This window comes from Cololabis saira, chromosome 7, assembly GCF_033807715.1.
Source record: "Cololabis saira isolate AMF1-May2022 chromosome 7, fColSai1.1, whole genome shotgun sequence".
Lineage (NCBI taxonomy): Eukaryota > Metazoa > Chordata > Actinopteri > Beloniformes > Belonidae > Cololabis > Cololabis saira.
The window spans coordinates 17,258,030-17,274,346 of record NC_084593.1 but is presented as its reverse complement, the minus strand read 5'-3'; the positions used below and the strand labels follow the sequence as shown (position 1 = coordinate 17,274,346).

At 44.4% G+C, this 16,317-nt stretch overlaps 1 protein-coding gene across 8 annotated transcripts in view; it reads left to right on the top strand.

Moving 5' to 3' along the window:
- The window catches only part of si:dkey-237h12.3 (teneurin-3), a 236,668-nt gene that overhangs the window by 177,229 nt on the left and 43,122 nt on the right, over positions 1-16,317 (top strand). For all 8 annotated transcript variants that reach the window (XM_061724890.1, XM_061724889.1, XM_061724888.1 and 5 more), the window contains 3 exons: positions 271-532; positions 2,925-3,192; positions 4,196-4,339. In XM_061724890.1, the coding sequence (XP_061580874.1) occupies positions 271-532; positions 2,925-3,192; positions 4,196-4,339 (674 nt within the window). The remainder of the gene's footprint in view (positions 1-270; positions 533-2,924; positions 3,193-4,195; positions 4,340-16,317) is intronic.

Sequence of the window (16,317 nt, the reverse complement as noted above, 5' to 3'; positions counted from 1 at the left end):
CTTTAACCTGCTTTTTAGGAATTATTACGGGGAAAAAAAATGATTATTGCTAATATTTTAAGCGTATTTACCTTATTAGCTATGTGTGGCGCAGTGAGAGAACTGACATTTTTGAATGACTTTGGTTTAGTACATAAATCGTTGCCAAAACAATAAAAACAGGGCTCAGATTGTATTGGCATGTTCTCTAAATAGCTCTTAAACTTGAATTGTATAGACGATGGGAATGGGAGTTAATGGCACGTTAAATGTATTTTCTTCCGCATTAAGGTTTGACCTCCTGGTGAACGGCGGCGCCTCGTTGACCCTGAGTTACGAGCGCTCCCCGTTCCCCACGCTGCACCGCACCGTGTGGCTGCCCTGGAACGTTTTCCACGTGATGGACACGGTGGTGATGAAGCGCGAGGAGAACGACATCCCCGGCTGCTACCTGACCGGCCTGCTCCGGCCCAACCCCCTCATCGTGGCCACGCCGCTCTCCACCCTGTACAAGACGTCCCCGGAGGACAGTCCCATCATCCCCGAGACTCAGGTGACGCAGCCGAGGCAGCGCATTACAGACTACGTTTACATGCAGTCAACATTGGGGTTAAGGTCAATATTCCAGTTTCCATGTGTGAGCAAACAGGGTTCTCCCTGTATACATGGTGATTAATCATTTGGGATATCTGGATCAAACCAGCGACGCACGGAGAATGTCATGACGCAATTCCCGTCATTTCTGCTTCTTCTTCTTGTATCCAAATCCAAAACAACAACAATAACAGCAGCACGGCGGATAATCGGACCCGCTGGAACCGTTTTGTTTCTTGTCCCTGTAGTTCGCCTTTTTCAGCGTCTTCCAGCGGAGCTTGATCTGGTCTGGTGTTTGTACAAATCCTGCTTTGCGCAACTTTTGGCTCACCTTTTTGTAAATCTCGCTATCCCGGTACTTTCTACCGTCTACAAATGCAGAAATGTTCATATCTTTCATTACATTTATCTAGTGATTAGTCTCCTCCTGGTCTTGCGTTTCGTCATGTTTATAAGAACTTCCTGGACTTCCTTGCAAAAAAAGAACATGCGCAGAAAACAAATTCCTGCTCCTTTTGATGGGGATATCCCGTTAGGCTATACATGACCAAATATTCAGGTTAGAAAAGGAGGAACCCAGGGGTCATATTCAGGTTTTTAAAAACCGGAATGAGCAAATTCCAGTTATTCAAAGGGGTTATTGGTGTTTACATGGCCGTGCAAAACCGGGTTATTGGTAATATTCCGGTTAGAAACGCCGTTATTGACTGCATGTAAACGCAGTCACAGACCTTTTTTGTTGCCAATTCCAGAATTCAGCTCATATCTGATTGTTTTGAACGACTGCAGTAATTTGACCCAGCGTTGCAGGCGGCGGCACTAAGAAATGATTATGCCGTTATCTTCATTTCACTGAGGATTTTTCTTGCTTATTTTTTAACAGGGTCATATTGGCCTTTCAGCCTGCCTTTTGGGCTTTTACCGAATTGAGGCATCTTCCCTAAATATTAAGCCATAAATTGTCTCACAGCGGTGCTGATAAATGAATCGTCGGGGCGCGCTGCGTGGAGGTTAACGTGCCTCGGGATTTGGTTTGCAGCCATTTAACTCAAATCAGAGCTGAAAATTCCTAACTGCAAAATATTGGTCTGCAGCCTTTGCTGTTTTAAAGTGCTCAAAACAATATCTATGTCACACTGGAGGGGGGAAACAGCCAATTGCATGGGGCTCATTTCAGCAAAAGTGCAAAAACAGCTTGAGGTGCAGTAACACCTTTCACATACCACTGTGCTATTTAAAGGGGACCTATTATGAAAAACAGGTTTTCTCTTGCTTTAACATATATAAAGTGGTCTCCCCTCAGCCTGCCAACTCAGAGAAGGAGGAAAGCAACCAAATTCTGCAGTGTCTGTACAGCCGCCCGGATGAGCCATCCAGTCTGATGTGGCTTCTACGAGCCGTTTAGATTCTGCTCCCGTCGTTACAGAACCAAAATGCAAACCACGCCCACAACTATAACACCGTGTCCTAACTGCATGCGAGTGTCCAACTGTCGCGTCGCACTGCGTGACATCGGACGCTCTCTGTCCATCTCCCTCCAGGAGCTGCCACTTTATTGAGGTTTTTGTAGTGAAATGAGGAGGAATCATAGAGATAACTTCTCATTTCAACTAACTGGGTCAGCCGTTCCTCATCCATGACTGTTTCCTACAGTGTTTTCAACCGGCTTTCAATGCGAGCGCCAGGAAGAAGATAGAAGCAGGGCGTCCGACAAATGTTCAGCTCAAAACGGCACGGCACGTCGCTGCAGCCAGTTGGGACAGTCCAATAGAAAATAAACTAATGGAATTGATTTTGTGGCTGTCGCTGACGCTCGCTCGCGTCGCATGCAGTTAGGATACAGTAACTCCAGCCGGAGCTTCCGCCATTTCTTGGTAGCGGTGTATCGCGTCATTCAGGCAGCCAATCAGCACAGAGCCTCATTATCATAGCCCCGCCCACTCAGAATCCTGCATAGATAATGAGGTTAGAGAATGGGAAGATAAAGACATGGCTCAGAGGCTGAATTTCTAATTTATTTAGCAAAAACAATCAAAAGCTTGTTTTTAAGACATTCAAGGCCTGTTTAAAATAGGTATTAGATGCTATAATAGTTCCCCTTTAAGTATGATTATTATGAATTATTATCATGCATAAAAATCTATTTGTTCATATTTTCCTCTACAGTCCTATCTGTGACTCTGCACATACATTTTATTTGCTCTAACTAGAGTAATTCTCCAAGTTAAAAACAAACCCCCATAGCTCCTTTTAGCTGTAGTCTACTTTTTTTTAATTTTCTTTTTTTTTTTTTTACTCCACACTTCACACTGTGGTTTTGGCACCAGACTGACTGCTAATTAAAATCCTAGGTACTTCACGAGCAAGTAGCCATACCGGGCAGTGACCTCAACCTGGTGTACCTGAGCTCCAGGGCAGCTGGCTACAAGCCCATCCTCAAGGTGCTGCTGACCCAGGAGCGCCTCCCCTTCGGCCTGATGAAGGTGCACCTGATGGTGGCCGTCATGGGCCGCCAGTTCCAGAAGTCTTTCCCCGCCTTCCCCGACCTCTCCTACACCTTCATCTGGGATAAAACAGACGCCTACAATCAGAAGGTCTTTGGCCTGGCGGAGGCTGTGGGTGAGTTTGTTCCCGCCGCGGAAGCTGCCGGCGCAAGATGTTGCGTAAGCAAACGGGTTCACCGTCGGAAAAGCCTGCAGGCGCTGAACCCTGGCTGAACTTTTTAAGACTGGTTTTACTTATTTTTAAATTGAGTTATTTAGCTGGGGACTTCTCTTCTTTGACCTCAAGTAATAAAGATGTATGTATAGCAGGTGGTGTGAAATCTCTAAATCCCCCCCGTGCTGCATTTTTGAAGGCCATTGCTTTTTTTTCTCTTTCTGCTGACGTCTTTTATTTAGCATGTGTGATATTTCGGCAGCTGTGCAAGAATGAAAACGATGCCTGCGAGGCGGTGGCCTGAAAAAAAATCAGCACGGAGTCAATAGTCACAACCACTAACTATTTCAGAATAAAATTAAAGATTAGACAGATGGAATAGTTTGATCGTAAAAGGTTCAAACGCACACGGGCTTTTTCTTTTATCTCAGCTTATTTAGCAGCATCACATGCTGTAACATTTTCATCTTAACAGTTTGCTGACAAAGTTGTCAATGTCCCAGGAGGACGGTGGGATTTTGTTAAGAAGGATGAATATTGGAGCAGGATCAACAGGATTCATTCAGGGCTTACGGCTCCAACCATGTCGCAGCATTTATTATATTTACTTTAATGTGGCACCGTCTGAGCCTTTTATTGTTTACATAACTCACACCAGTTTACGCACACGCTCTCGCATTGTGTCCTTCTGCATCGGCTGCAAGATAAACAGACAAATGAGAGGAGAGGCACATCAAATCCAGACGGTGCAGGTGAGGCTCAGAAACCCCACAGGTCCTCGGAAATCATCCCAGCTGGGGAGAATTACATAGTCAGAGAGCCAGCAGTCGGGGCAGGCGCGGAAAAACAGCCGCGCCACGTGTGCCGAATGTCTCCTCGGCTGCAAGCTCCATTGCCGCTATGTGTTGCAAGTAAAAAGGTTTCATCCTTGTTCACCGTGGGTATCTGCTGTCATTATTTCCAGTGTCAGTGGGGTACGAATACGAGTCCTGCCTTGATGTGGTGCTCTGGGAGAAGAGGACGGCGATGTTACAAGGTTATGAACTGGATGCCTCCAACGTGGGAGGCTGGATGTTAGACAAGCACCACATATTGGACATTCAGAACGGTAAGAATGGCTCATCTGTCCCCTACACGTGTGCAGGTGTGTGACTGCGGTGGCCTCTTTGGGTTACAGGCAGGTGGTCTTTTACCCTGAATCACCGCAATAAAAGCTTGAAACAGAATGAAATATGGTTCGTCATCCCATCTGCAGATAATGGAGGAGAGTTTTGAAGGGCCAATCATTCACAGTAATGACTGAATAAATCAGCGAGTAAGTCACCAGGGTGCAGGGCGCGCTGCGATCCCCCCCCCACCCCCCACCCGCGCTGCTATTTTAAGAGAGGAAGCCGGCTTTCTGCCGCCTGCAAAGGCTTTACGCTTCTGACGAACGGCGTTGTGTTTAATTCTTGCGTCAGTTCAATAAATGTAATTAATTCCCCTCTCTGACATCAGTCAGGTTTCTCTGTAATCGCCAGGTTCAGTAAACGGACACGACTTTGTCTCTGTCGCAGGCACCAAAAAGTGAATCGCGCATAATGAAACGATCAAACACAAATAGAGCGGAGTCACCGCCGGGGTTCGGCACCACGAGGTCACATTGTCACACTCGATAATTGGAGGAATCCAGTCGGTGCACTGTTTAATGGTTTCAGCGTGTTGCTGCCGCGGAGACAGTAATATGACTGCGCTTGTACGAAGTGCGCCTCAGGGCCTCAGCCTGCTCCGCACTGTCAGTTTACCAGACCGCTGTTTTGACATCAAACCCTCGATGGCTCACAATCGCTGTTCTGGTTGTCCGACGCAATTTACGTCCCTTCCATCTCTGAAACAGCCCAAGTTGGTCCACAGTCAGAGGGGGCTTTCAGGCCCCATCCCTCTTCTTCTTTAGTAAACAGGTTCTGTATGATTTATATGTCTTCTGTTTAGGTGCATTTTATTTTTGGGGGGATTTTTTCCCCGGCTGTGTAAAACTTTTATTCATCTGCTTCTTCTCTGGCGCCTCACAATGTCCCAGAGAACAAGAGCGTCAAAGTGGATCAGAAACTCATCCCTGAGCTTGTCAGCTTGTCTGCCTGCTACTTGCTAGCTTCTCACAACTTCTACTTAAAGTTTAAAGGACGCTCCGTGTTTGTTTTGATTAATTCAATTCAAGTTTTAATTTTCATCAGGGATTAGATTGCAGCTTCAGGAACGCCCGCTTACTTTGGAGCTAGAACAGTCTTATAATTCACAAATGCACAGACCGATTCACAAATGCACTGGACAAAATTCACAAATGCACAGACCGATTCACACGTGCGTAGGACAAGATACACAAATATAACTGAATATGATTTACAAATGTTTTTTTGTCTGTGAGCTGTGCTGGATTTGCGCGTGACTTTTGAGACTCCCCTGACGTGACTCGATCCACAAATACGTTTTTTTAACAGGGAAGGATCTGCAACCAATCAGATATCTTCCTTTGTTTCAGCCAATCATAAGAGCGCACCCCACGTGGGGGACGATTTACTCTTAAACCAATCAGATTAAAGGGGCGGATACACCTGCTGTTTTAACTGCGTTTGTGTCGTTCGCTTAGAAAAGTGATTCAATATTTGGAGTTGGTGGAGTAAAGATAAATAAACAAGACAGTAACACGGGATGGAGAGCAGATCACTGCTCTGCTTTTCTTGTATTGGACATCGGAGATGTTTTGTCAGGCCGTTCAACAAGAGCTGTCGGGAGATGTTTACTTACATTTTTTAGAATTTGTAAGAATGAAAAAAAGGGCAAGTGAAAAATAAAAACCAAAGCAGGAAGGAGAAACACAAATGAAGTGTATTTACTGTATGTTGTTTGTGCGAACCAAAAGGCAACTTGTCTTTGGCGTTTTCTACTTTCGCTGTTAATTTTTGCCAAAACCCTCCCCATAACCGGGTTTGATACCGGTAAAAACGGCAAGACACAATTAAACAGTAAATAACAAATAAAATGAAATAAAATGATAAGAAAAGAGGTAAAATAATGAAAAGCACAAGTTGTTAAAAAGTAAGCGCAGTAGAATACAGCAGGTATTTAATTTAAGAATACGCTTCAGTAAACAGTAATGTTTTTAACCCTGATTTAAAGGATCTACAGTTGAAGCAGACCTCAGGTCTACAGGAAGTTTGTTCCACCGGTGAGGAGCAGAATAACTGAACGCTGCCTCACCTTGCTTGGTTCTGGTTCTTGGGAACCACAACAAACCAGAACCAGATGAACCTCAGGGGTCTGGGAGCTTCATAGGAACTAACAGATCCAGCATGTATTTTGGTCCAAGACCATTCAGGTCTTTGTAGACCAGCAGTAAGATTTTAAACTCTATCCTTTGATTCACTGGAAGCCAGTGTAGTGATTTCATGACCGGTGTAATGTGGTCCAGTTTCCTGGTGTTTGTAAGGACTCTGGTGGCAGGTTCTGGATCAGCTGCAGCTGCCTGATAGATTTCTTGTTAAGGCCTGTAAAGATGCCGTTGCAATAATCCAACCTACTGAAAATGAATGCATGAATAAGTTTTTCCATGTCTTGTTTAGACAGAAACCCCTTAATTCTAGCAATGTTTTTCAGGTGGTAATAGGCAGATTTGGTGATAAACTTTAGATGGCTGTTGAAGTTCAGGTCTGAGTCAATAATTACACCTAGATTTCTGGCTTGATTTGTAGCTGTCAATGACATGGAGCCAAGGTGAGCGCTGATCTTTCCCCTTTCATTTTTAGGGCCAAAAATGATCACCTCTGTCTTTTCTGCATTTAGCTGGAGAAAATCCTGGCACATCCACTCATTGATTTGATGAATACAGTTACACAATGAGAGTAGGGACTGTAGTCATGTGGTGACACTGAAATATAGAGTTGTGTGTCATCGGCATAAGTATGGTAGGATCAATCAAGGCCAATCTGGTGCATGTTAGCGCTGCTACGATGCAGTTCTAAACCTAAGAGACGCCGTGATGTCAGCGCGTCGGAGCTGGCAGCTTGTACGGATGAAAGTTTTGCTGGGAAAATGTTCGGGGGCCATGCTGCACGCAGAACCGTCTCGCGGCCATAACTGATCACTTTGCTGGACTCTGAGGTCGGAGAGTGTTTTCCAATCCCAGAAAGTTCCCCGTTCGGTTCGGCGCGCGGCTCGAGTGCCGTCACGACTGTGAAAGTGCATTTATTTTTTTAGGACGGTTTATTTTTCTTTGTCGTGGGTGGTCTTCCCATCATTTAGTGGAATTAAACAAAACATTGTTGTTGTTCTTTTGTGTTTTTGGAGTTAAAGCTGTTAAACAAGCAGATCAATATCATTTTCCCCACTTGTTTTTTATCATTCAGGATCAGAGTGAAAAAATAAGAAAAGCCCTTTCTGTTTCTTTGATTTGATTCTAAAATATAAAAAAAACAAAGAACAAAAAACATGAATCTTTGTCAAACCGCAAAAATAAGGAGTTTTCTTCTCTCTTTTTAGTTTTGCTATTTTATTTTCATAAAGAAATATTTGTATTCTGAGTTTATCTTCATGTTATTGCACTCTGCGCCTCACGGCTTCAGTAAGCAAATGTTCTGAAACTCTGCTCTCAACTTTTGCTATTTCAGAGTATCCACCAGGTATTTAATTGAAAAAAAAAAAAAAAAAAAGGAAAAGCTTCTTAATTAAAACTGAGAAAAGTGACTTTAAATTTTCTTTTAGAGGCTTAAAATGAGAGAAAATTATTTTTTTGTTGTTATCCACTAACCTTATCGTCTGGTTTCATGAACAAATCTTCAGTTAGTAGAATGAATAAGTTCATCAAAACCTCATGTATAGGATGTAAAGTAAAGTCGTGGCTTCTACAGGGTCAAACACCTACATTCACTTAGGCCCAATCCCAATTCTCCTTCACTCGCCCTTCTTTTCTCCACTCGCACTTCTTTTCTTCCCTAAGCCCTAAAAAAGAAGGGGGAGATTTTAGGGCACTTGAGATCTAGGGCACTTGGCCCAGGTGCCTGTCCCATTTCTCCTACTCCCCCTCGTTTTCATCCCTAACCTGATCAGGAAGCAGAGAGCCAAAAGCTGTTTTAATTTCAGCTGTAGCGCTGTTAATATGGCACTTTATTAAGTTTTAATATTTTTTCAGGTATAATGGTAACCTTAAGATCCCCAACCGGGGCTCAGTTTATCCAAATAACGCCTGTTAAGAAATTTGACCCGATGTTTTCGGAGATGAGAAGAGCCGCCGCCCCCGGGGAGCAGCCTCAGCTCACAGCCCGAGAACAGACGTCTCCGCCGGGTCAGGCTGCTCCGTCAGCCCCGGGAGAGACACTCTCTCCCGGGACGCAGCTCTGTTGAGAATCACGCCGGCTGAAATAAATCATTTAGGAAGATGTTGGTTTAATAGATGAAATCTAACAGTTGTAGCTACGCCTGTTAAGAAATTTGCTCCGAAATTTAGAGATTTCTGTCTGCCGGGTCCGGAGCTTGGGTCCGCGTTAAATCGACGCAGAGCCTACGGCGGAGGTTGCGTAACCTCCGCCGTAGGATCTGCGTTGGTGTAACGCGGAACCATAAATCCCTTTATTCTGGCGTGATCTTCCGCAACTTTATCTGAAAGTGTGTAAATTACCCAGATAACAGCTGGATTACTTTGTGGTTTCTGAAGACTATTATATCAGAAACATCCAAAACAAATCTGACGAGTCACAGGATTATTTCTCTCTATTTCTCTGAGACCAGTCTGCCTGTTTGCCTTCGGTCGGCGAGTCAAATCGACGCAGAGCCTCTTTTTTTCATACCCCCTCGCTCGCCAAGTCAGCATCTGAAATCCCTCGATTTGAAGGGGCTATTCTCAGCCCCTAGCCCTCGTTATGCCCCCTCCCCCTAGGTGAAAAGAGGAATTGGGACACCACTACCTTCACGGGAACGCGCAAAAGTTAGGGTTAGGGAAGAAAAGGAGGGCGAGGGGGAGTATTGGGACGCACCCTTACACTTATATCCTCCTTTTGTTCACCGGCCGCCAAGCGCGACCTTTTCTGACTCCCTCCCTTTTGTGGTTCTGTGTTTCAGAAGTGATTAAGTCGATTCCTCAAAAATTCTGCCTCTCATAAGCTTTTATCAGCCGACAGTTTGGCCTTCAGCAGCCATCAGCGGTTTGCGCAGCAGCGCGGTTCATGTTGAATGCAGGCGTCGGCGTCGGGGATGACTCACTTAGAAACCCAGTGAAATGCCTGGTGCTTTGAGATGCGCACAGGTTTTCCCTTCCTACATCGCACAAGCTGTCATTTTTCAAGTGGAAACGTATTCGTCCCCCGTGGAAAAATTATGTAAATAGTTAGAAAAATAAGAAATAAATAAACTGGGCGGGGGCTACTGATGTAAGCAACTTGCTTTTACAAGCATTCTCGGTGTGTGGAGAGCATTTCCAACATCAGTAACAGAAAGATGGAGCGCGGGGTCTCTGTGTGGCGTCTCCACGGCCCTGATGTGGACGTGCATTCATGAGGAGCTCCGTTCCCGGTGAGGAGCCTCCTCACAAAAGCCTCTGCAGCTGCCTGACTCTTAACCATAACTCTTTTCCCTTTTTTGTTTCTTTTTCACCCCGGCTCATCAAATGCTAAAGAAAACCACTGAGATTATTTTTGTTAGCAGATATTTCGGCTCTGCACACGGCGGGTAGGAATGTTTGTGTAGTTTGACTCGGTGCTGCCTCCTTTCCTAAATATAGACTTTCATAGCATCCCACACCCACAATTGACAGAGGCGCCGCTATTCGTTCCACATTACTCACAGCAGTATCAGCCATGCATCCTGCATTCACAGCATCTCGCAGAATGTAAAAGTCTGGGGATTTTTTTTTATCAGATAGGCTTGTGGAAAACATGTCAGAGAGGGCTGTTTCTTTGTTCAATCTTGATGCTACTTTGTCCTGTGTCTTTGTCGAACATCAAAAAGAACAGACTTTGGAGCTCGTCGCTAAACCCAATCTGTCAAACCATTCAGAACCCGAAAGTTTCAGAAGTGAGCGAAAGAACACTGAGAATACGCCGCTAGCTTGTCTGCTGCTGGTGCATTCTGCGTTTCATCCCACCTGTCTCGAAGTAAAGCGTAACCGTCTCCAAAGGCTTGAGTGCGGCAGCATCACAGCGGGGGGTTTTGTGAGATGCATTCGTGATCAACAGATAGGTAGATAGGTGCAGCATGTGTGATATGTTAATGCATACTCTATTAGATTGAGCTGTTCTGTGCCTGAATTCATCAGGAAACCAAATGGGCATGAGCAGGATTGTTGTTGTACATGGAAATGGCGATGACAAAAATAAAACAGGAGCCAGATGGTGCAGAGCTTTTCTTATGCTGTAAATGCTGCAGTCTCCCGAAGGTGCCTTTTTTTTTCTTTTTTGTATTTCCACTTGTCCTTTCATAACAAAAACTGATATTGCAGAAGTTCGGCTAATTTTAAAGTCAACAAAAAACAGTCGAGCGGACTTATGCTTTTCAGTCTTATTTACTTCTTTTTCAACATACGCTTAATGTGTTTGCCAAGTGCTTCAGCTTCATCCTGCAGTGCTGTTAACTCCATGAAAGAACAAACCAGAAACGTGAGCTTGGGTAGACTCCATGTTTTCATCAGCAGCTTTGGCAAAGCCGGTTAATACGGCATGTCTATAGTGCAAGATGGGATTCATGAAGAATCCCAACCCTATCTGTGATCATATCTATTTTTGCCTTCACACATTAATTTTTATTTCAGAGGTTGTGAGTAGGAACCCAGTTTCATTCCTTTGCATTTTCTCCATCCAAACTGAATTATTCAGACTTGCGTTCAGCCACTTTTTGACATTCGAGATTTATACCAGCACGCGTGCGGGGTTTTTGGGCGAGGAATGCAGTTCGATTTCCTTGGTCGACAAGAAGATGAATCCAAATATCGCTGCCTGCCTTCATTGCTGCTCCCCAGTATTGATTCTTTAATGCTGTAAACCTTGACTAATGTCCTCAACCGACATGTTAGCAAGCAGTGGTCCTCTGCAGCTGCACAGCAGTTTATCTCCAAACATTGGCCATCGCTCTTTGTTGTGATTCCTGCTTCATTTTAGCCCCACTTGGAACGTCTGAGGAAATTTTCTCTCATCATTTGCGGCGTAGAGACCTGTGCAAAAAAAGAGCGCTCCTTAGCTCTGCCTGCCTCTGCTCCGGAGCCTGTCAGACCAGATAAGGCAAATTGCCGGTGTCTGTGCCGTAGTCGCGTCCCTCTGCCCCTCGTTGCTTCGATACAAGTGGCTATGCCTTTTCCTCTCAATCTGCAGCATGTCTTTATCTGGGGTAACATGGCTGATACTTATTGGACACAGCCAGGGTTGAGCAGGGCGGTATCTCTGAGTATAAGTACTATACAGCTCGCAACACGTGCTGCATTTTAAGCAACGGAGAGAGGTCCCCTGCCTGCTTTTAGCCTTAATCAGGATCGGTGGGACTCTGGGTGGTATCTTGAAGGAAGACATGGTGCAAAAGGAGAACAAAGAAGGACAGGGTGCAATTAAGACACTCTCCAATCCGTCCCCTACCAGTCTCCGCACTCGCCACGTGTCACCAAGGTGACATTGCTCAGGGCGCTCCAATTTTTTATCACATACGGAGGCCTGGTCTTGCATTTGCACCATTAATCATCTCAGAAGCTGTGATGTCGACATGAAAGATTCTTTTTATTTCCCACCACATGATTCAAATTAGTCTCTTATCAAACAAATTATTGCCTTCTGTAATGTCTTCGAGGAAGGAATATTTTCAGTTTGGTAGAGCGCAGTGACATATTATCATCTCTATGTACTGTAGACTTTGTGACGATGACATTTTGACCTTTCTGCCAATATTCCTGTAATTACTTCTAGTTCTAGTTATTTTCTATACTAGCAACTGGCCTTCGGGGCTACCTTCTCATGTAAGAGAGTATCACTTTATTTCCTGTTGATCGGAGTGTGTTATTTGACAAATCCCACATAACTTTGAGTGTAAAGGTGCGTGAGCGTTCAGTAAAGTGCTGAACGCTGTGTGGCACGCTGTTAAAGTGAGGTTAGGGTTAAGTGCCGGTTGGATACAGCAGAGACAACAGATTCTCTCCTGTTTCGCACTGCGCCAAGCCGAGCAGCAATTTCTGTCTTTCGCCACCTTCTATCCAGATTTCCAACCCGCCTCCACACCATTCATTTACTAATCAATAAGCAGACACGTATTCAACGGCGGATCCATTCAGCTGCTCCGACTCCTCCTCTGCAAAATCTGTCGGAGCAGCTTCTTTCAGGCTGTTCGGGCAAACAGAACTTACTTGCCGATAAATGTGGGAATACTTTGTGGAAACATCAAAGTTTTTCTCAGCCCTCCGTCCAGCCCACAGATAAGTTAAAGTGCAATATTCATCTATGTATACACGTCGGTGGACTCTAAAGCCATTTAAGCAGAGACACTGCAGGAGTCCCCGTCTGCAGCCCGGAGCGCCGGATCATCACAAGCCAAATTCCCATCAGTTGAGCTCTCCAGCTGTGACATCACGAGCTTGATCCTTGCAATCATCAGCAGTAATGTGTCATGCCCAAGTGTCCTTGAGGGAAGAAAGCTGAACCTTAATCTGCTCACTCACTCTTAAGCTGGCGGAAGACATTATGTTTGTGGGAGAAAAATCAAAGTGAAAGAGTGACGCGTCGCAAGTGTTGGGGGTGACGGTGGTAGGGGTGATGATTGATACGTGTATTTAATCTATTCATTACAATGTTTAATAGCCTATGGTAAAACGTGCAAGTACAGTGTACTGTGATGGAAGTGTTGATGAAAAGGGACCACACCAGCCTTGCCAAAGCTGAATGTCGGCCAAACCAACCGGCTCCACATCCCGCAGACCGCACTGCATCCTGGACGTTAGAAACGTCCCCTTCTCTCCAGATAATGTTCACAAGTTATTAGACAAACAGATGCTAACATTCTAATCATATTATACAGCTTATTTGTTTCATTCGGTTTTCATTGATTTATTCATTTATTTAATTTTTTCTTTCTTGGTGCAGCTCACTGAGCATTTTCATCCCACAGTGTGTTTCTCTCAGTGAGCCGAGGAATAGATCACAGTTCAATTAAAGTCCCAAGGTCACTCATTTCCAGGCGTCGCATAAAGCGGCGCCCAGGACCTATTTGTCTTTGTTAGAGGCGAATGTGTAATGCTGTCGTATACAAAAAGACGGATTGGTCAGATCATCTCGTCAAGAGTCTAGCCAGACTGTGCCTTCATTTGAATTTGCCCTTCAATCAGTTAAATCAATGAAAGGAACTAATCAGAGAAGGGGACAAGCCGCACGGCTCGCACGCTTGATTTAACATACACTGAGAGTTACGATGGCTTACGGTACGGCGCCATGGGAGAACGGCATTATGTGGCCAGTCAGTGGTGTCATAGATCCACTAATTAGGACAGAGGCAGAGTGAATTCACACAAGTTGCTCCATGTGAATAATTAAGTGCTCCCAGCATGCACTTCTTTCCTTTGATGTATTTTTCCCCCCTTTGAAGAGAGTCCCACTATATCCATGCGCCCCCCCCCCCTCCTAAAAAGCCAGTTATATCTGCTTCTTGTTAAAATATTCATCTGTTGTGACTCACCACATTTGGTGGGTCTTCAGTGAAACGTATGGACCGTTATTAAAAAGACGTCCGCGGCCCTGTATTTATGTTTACCACCTCTCTGTGACTTGGGGAAAAAACATGCCCGCCGTCTCGTTAAAAGAACATAATTTTACATAAAATATACTTCAGCTTTATGGAGGATTTCCAAGAGCCCTCAGAGGCAGCGCTGGAGCTCTGCCGTATTGGGATATATCAGTTAAATTAATGGTCAGCAGGTTGCCTGCGTGCTGCTTCAACTCCCTGCACTATTTAAATCAGACCATTGTCTTAGCTTCACTTGAAATCACATAAACAGAACTAATTTAAACACAACTTTGCACGTTTTACTGCAGAGTTTATGAACAAAAGCATTTTGTGACTCTAGATTTAGAAACATTTTGTGGTCATTTTTGAAAAAAAACACTTGGGAGTTGGAGTCTGCTGAGCAAAAAAAACAAACAAACAAAATCTGTAACCTAGGGTTAGGGTTAGCATGCAAATGTACCCAAAATGTAGACTGTCTAACTGGTGGTTCAATAGCTACTATGTCCTATTCAGCATTGCACAAGAGATGAAACTGTCCTGAACACAACTGAAAATAGGTATTATATACGTTTAGAGCTACGTATGATCCCATCCGGACAGCATCTTGCTCAGTTCAGCAAGACGATCCTAAACAGCAGACTGCATCCATGACAACATCATAGCTTCATAGTAGAAGAGCCCTGGTGCTGAAATGACTCACTTCTAGTCCAGATCCTTCTACAGATAAAATACAACAAATATATTTGACACATCAACCCCGACTCATATAGGGCTTGGTCGTCTTGACGTCATCACTTGGCGGAGCCGACATGTTGGAAGCTAACTTAGCTGCTCTTGGGACCCCTGCGCACTGTGTACAGACGTGCTCCCTCTTCGTTGTGTCTTACTTGTAATCGTTACTTTCCGTTATTCTGTAATGTAGTTTATATAGCTTAACTACACTTTTTTAACACCTAGTTAAAAGCACACGTGTGCATGCTGCTACAAAGCACTAACAGTTGCTAGTATGGAGCGCAGCTTACCTTTGACCGGATAACCGTGTTCCCACAGTTTGCCGGCTTTATGATCTGAAGCTCCTGCGCCCATCCATTTGTGAACTGCACATGAGACTCCAACGACTTATAACAACGGAACTGCTCCGAAGTGTAGGCGCTCACACCGCAAACAAGCTAGCCGAAGACGTCGGTTGTGCGGAACTGCGGCAGTAAAACCTCGTCGGAGCTCCACTCTTTAGTAGGGATTTCATATGGATCCAAACCGTTAATAATCATTATTTTATCCATATACCGCTCCCTGGCTTCCTTGTTTAAGGTATCCCGGTAAATTCCAGTTCCTTTCCGGCATTTACATTTTTTTTTTGCGTTTCGTCTGTTCACTTGGTGCTACCACACTGCTGTTTGTTTACACCAGAGACGTTCTATAAACTCTACCCCCCACTACGGTTGTGTTTCCTGTATCTGTGTCACGTGGGTTTCCCCACTGCCCCGCCCCTTTAGGAGACTAACAGCAGGTCCTGAGTCTATTGAGTCCTATGGGAAAAGTGAACGTGAGCACAGATTATTACCAATTCCTTCGCCCCATAGTAACCTAAGTAAATATGGGACCCATTTTTCAAAAGCCACATTCCTTCTGAACATTATGACACCAAAATGGCAATTTTCAGACCGACAGATTAGGAGAAAATGAACTTTGTTTGAGACCTATCTCTCTCTGAGCAACGCACTCTCGCAAGATTTGGCTCTCATTGCTAATAATATAATATAATATAATAATAATAATAATAATAATACATAGCTCTGCTCAGAGTCGTCGGCCACTGCAGAACTGCCAAAGTCGTTTTCCCATCGGATAAAATGAAGTTTAAAACTAAAATAAAACTTGCTTCTTTGCTTAATAATACTGTTATTGTTATTATTGAAGTCTTTTTGGAAGGGAAAAAAGAATATTAGACTGATTCGATGATCTTGTACTGGGTTGATATCTGATAAAGCAGAGCAGATAGAAGGCGGCAGATAAAAGGTAGCAGATAAAAAAAAAACGAGCGGCAAAATAAGGCGCAAATATTAAAGTTGTACTGTATCTAGTGTTGTATGTTCCAAAACGATGTAGGGAGAGGGGCGACCACGCCCACTTAGGAGACCGGAAGTGTATACCATTTCATACCATTGGCAGTAACGGTAATGCGCTATCTTCTGTATAGAGTATCTTTGTTTACACTCACAAAGCTGCCAACCTGGCCGCCGCGTCCCAGAATGCAACTTGGCGACCAAGCCCTATTACATTAAATATCAACGGTCTGTTTAATATGCGCCTTTTCTCATTATTCTGTTTGGAGAGTTTTCTGGTTCCAGTTTGTCCTGGTCTGTCTTC